This window comes from Haliotis rubra, unplaced genomic scaffold (genome assembly GCF_003918875.1).
Source record: "Haliotis rubra isolate DU_JTF1 unplaced genomic scaffold, ASM391887v1 Scf108, whole genome shotgun sequence".
Lineage (NCBI taxonomy): Eukaryota > Metazoa > Mollusca > Gastropoda > Lepetellida > Haliotidae > Haliotis > Haliotis rubra.
In genome coordinates, this window is record NW_025764981.1 from 928,152 (window position 1) to 931,710 (window position 3,559).

Consider the following 3,559-nt stretch of genomic DNA (forward strand, 5'->3'; position numbering starts at 1 on the left):
TACAGTTCAATCGTAGTGCCTTATACAGTTGGTTACAGTTCACCCGTAGTACCTTATATAGTTGGTTACAGTTCAATCGTAGTGCCTTATACAGTTGGTTACAGTTCACTCGTACTGCCATTTACGGTTGGTTACAGTTTACCTGTGGTGCTTTATACAGTTGGTTACAGTTCACCTGTAGTGCTTTATACAGTTGGTTACAATTTACCTGTAGTGCCTCATACTATTGGTTACAGTTTACCTGTAGTGCCTTATACAGTTGATTACAGTTTACCTGTGGTGTCGTATACAGTTGTACGCCTCCGTGGTGTATTGGTTAGAGCGTCCGCCTGGATAGCGGAAGGTCGCGGGTTCGATCCCCGACCGCGTCATACCTAAAGACGTCAAAATATGGTACTTGTTGTTCCCTGCCTTGCGCTCGGCATTAATTGGTACAACAAGGACTGGTCGGCTCGGAGTTAGTATAATGTGTCTGAGTGGGATATTCATGCTTCACTGCGGCATGGTATCTCAGTGGGCTAGCACTATAAAACCAGCTTCAGTCTAGGCTAGTACAAGCAGCCACACATACACATCCACACGCATGCACGTCGTCATATGAGCGAAATATTCTCCAGCACGACTTTAAACCCAATTTCACCTCACCTCACCTCGTATACAGTTGGTTACAGTTTACCTGTGGTGTCGTACACAGTTGGTTACAATTTACCTGTAGTGCCTCATACAATTGCTTACAGTTTACCTGTGGTGTCGTAGACAGTTGGTTACAATTTACCTGTAGTGCCTCATACAGTTGGTTACAGTTTACCTGTGGTGTCGTATACAGTTGGTTACAATTTACCTGTAGTGCCTCATACAATTGGTTACAGTTTACCTGTGGTGTCGTATACAGTTGGTTACAATTTACCTGTAGTGCCTTATACAGTTGGTTACAATTTACCTGTGGTGTCGTATACAGTTGGTTACAATTTACCTGTAGTGCCTCATACAGTTGGTTACAGTTTACCTGTGGTGTCGTATACAGTTGGTTACAATTTACCTGTAGTGCCTTATACAGTTGGTTACAGTTTACCTGTGGTGTCGTACACAGTTGGTTACAATTTACCTGTAGTGCCTCATACAGTTGGTTACAGTTTACCTGTGGTGTCGTAGACAGTTGGTTACAGTTTACCTGTGGTGCCTTATACAGTTGGTTACAGTTTACCTGTAGTGCCGTATACAGTTGGTTACAATTTACCTGTAGTGCCTCATACAGTTGGTTACAGTTTACCTGTGGTGTCGTATACAGTTGGTTACAATTTACCTGTAGTGCCTCATACAGTTGGTTACAGTTTACATGCAGGCCCCGATATAGCTGGAGCATTTCACCTGTACATGCTTATACAGTTAAGGTACAGTCACCCTGTATGTCAGTAAATGTACTGTGCATCTCCGCACTTCTTTCAGCTTCTGTTTTGCATCCATATTGACATGTTTGTCAAGTATCCATTTTTACTTTTTAGTCTGTATGTAGATGTTTACATTTATTTCAGGAAACATTTATTGACCTATTTTGAAAGTGCACTAGCATTCCCTTATATCAAAAGGTATAGGATTCCAATTTCACTAAAACCAGATCCAATTGGATCAAATCTTTACGAAGCGGACTTTGATCTGATCTTAATGACATGGTATAGAAAAGTGAATCTTCATCTCCCTAGATGCTCAAAGGAAAATCCTTCAACAAAAACATCAACGTTGTTGCTTTCAATCATCTCATGGTCGTACTCACTATTATTTTTCGACGTCTCTTCAGATCAACAACGATGTGCGATTCTGCTTTCTTCAATCGATCCTGGTCCGAGTATGCGTCCGGTTTTGGTGAGCCTGATTCATGTTTCTGGCTGGGTAATAATAAAATCCGGGCACTTACGAAACAGGCGGATTACAACCTACAAGTTGGGACCCGCAGCAGTTTGGGTGAATGGCAGGTAAGAATTTATTGAGTGATCTGTAAAAAAGAATCACTGTATTTTTAACTTGTTTCGTCATGTTCTATTATTGACAACATGCTTCGTGCTGGATTATTCATTATAACTTAAGGTTGTCGTTGTTTTACGCTGCATTCGGAAATATTCCAGCTACGTGTATATAGCGGCCTGTAAATAATCGAGTCTGGGCCAGACAATCCCGTGATCAACAGTATGAGCATAGATCTACGCATCTGGGATTACGGTCAACCCAGTCAACGAGCCTGGCCACCCAATCCCGTAAATCGCCTCTCACGACAAGCATGTGTTACGGAAGACCAATTCTAACCCGGGTGTTCCCGGGTCTGTTATATGAATGCAGGTATGGGATGTACGTGTTTTGCTAAAATCTCATGTGTTTTCCCTGGAACACGTATTTTTGCAGGTTTAGAATTTTGTATTGCGACAAGAGTATTTTTTAAATTTTGTTAAAGTTAACAGATACTTTGTTTCATATGTTATATTTACGATTACACTTTCTTAGTAAAGTACAGATTCTAGTACTTTTGTTGGGCTGAGTCCCATCAAGGATTCGAACCCGCACCCTCACCGTCTGTATAATGATATTTTAGTGACACCAATACCTGTAAACCCAAGCATATACATATGACGGGCAACTGCGTATATCGATGCTCATAAAGTTGATCACTGGATTCTCTGGTCCAGACTCGAATATTTAGAGGCGCCCCCAAATAGCTAGAATATTGCTGAGTGAGGCCCATACATCAAACAAACACAACAACAAAATCTTAGATGTGATTGTTAAGAAATTACACGAGCTTTTCTGAGTGACTCCGAAATCAAGTCGAACCCCTTTCATTACTATTCATTACATTTCTTTGATTATTCCCGTATCTTTTTGCGAGCTACTGGTGATATGTTGACCGATATTTATTTTTTTTAAAATGCATTCAAACACGCATGTGTACCATTATTTCAGACGACATTATACATGTTCAAAATCGAAGACGTCGAAAACCAGTACAAAATAAACTTCACAAGTCATGATGGTCAGAACAGTATAAGTAACAATGACGGGTTGCTTTGCAAGAAGGGCTTCTCCTTCTACACGTACGACGAAAGCCACGGCACCAACAGCACCTGTGCCATCGTTGGCGGCGGGTGGTGGTACGGGGACGACTGCGACCACGGAAACCTTAACGATCTGCGGGGTCCAAGATGGCTGAACGACCAGGGCAACCTGACGTTTTACAACGAGAGCACTATGGCTATTACACCAGCCGATGTCATCAGATATTCCAATATTCGGACAGGTTCCAACAACAAACCATCTGGTTGAGTGAAGAACTAATCCCCTGCCTGTTACCTCTTAATGAAATTGGAATGGCCCATGAAATAAATAACAGAACAGAACTTTATTACACTCAGGCCGATATCATCGGTATATGAGATACAAATGATAATAAATGATAATATTATGTCGGAATGGTAGTTTGACGGAAGATGTTACATTTTGCATGGTATATTTACAGAATTTACTGAGATTTTTCATAACAGATATCTTTTTACATGTAAAGAGTGATTAAAAA

General features: G+C 41.0%; 1 protein-coding gene across 1 annotated transcript; it reads left to right on the forward strand.

Moving 5' to 3' along the window:
- The first annotated feature begins 1,805 nt into the window (after positions 1-1,805).
- On the forward strand, positions 1,806-3,309 carry LOC124281706 (ficolin-3-like). Its single transcript, XM_046717659.1, has 2 exons — positions 1,806-1,970; positions 3,061-3,309. The coding sequence occupies exons 1-2, from the start codon at positions 1,806-1,808 to the stop codon at positions 3,307-3,309; spliced, it is 414 nt and encodes a 137-aa protein (XP_046573615.1).
- Positions 3,310-3,559: the final 250 nt, after the last annotated feature.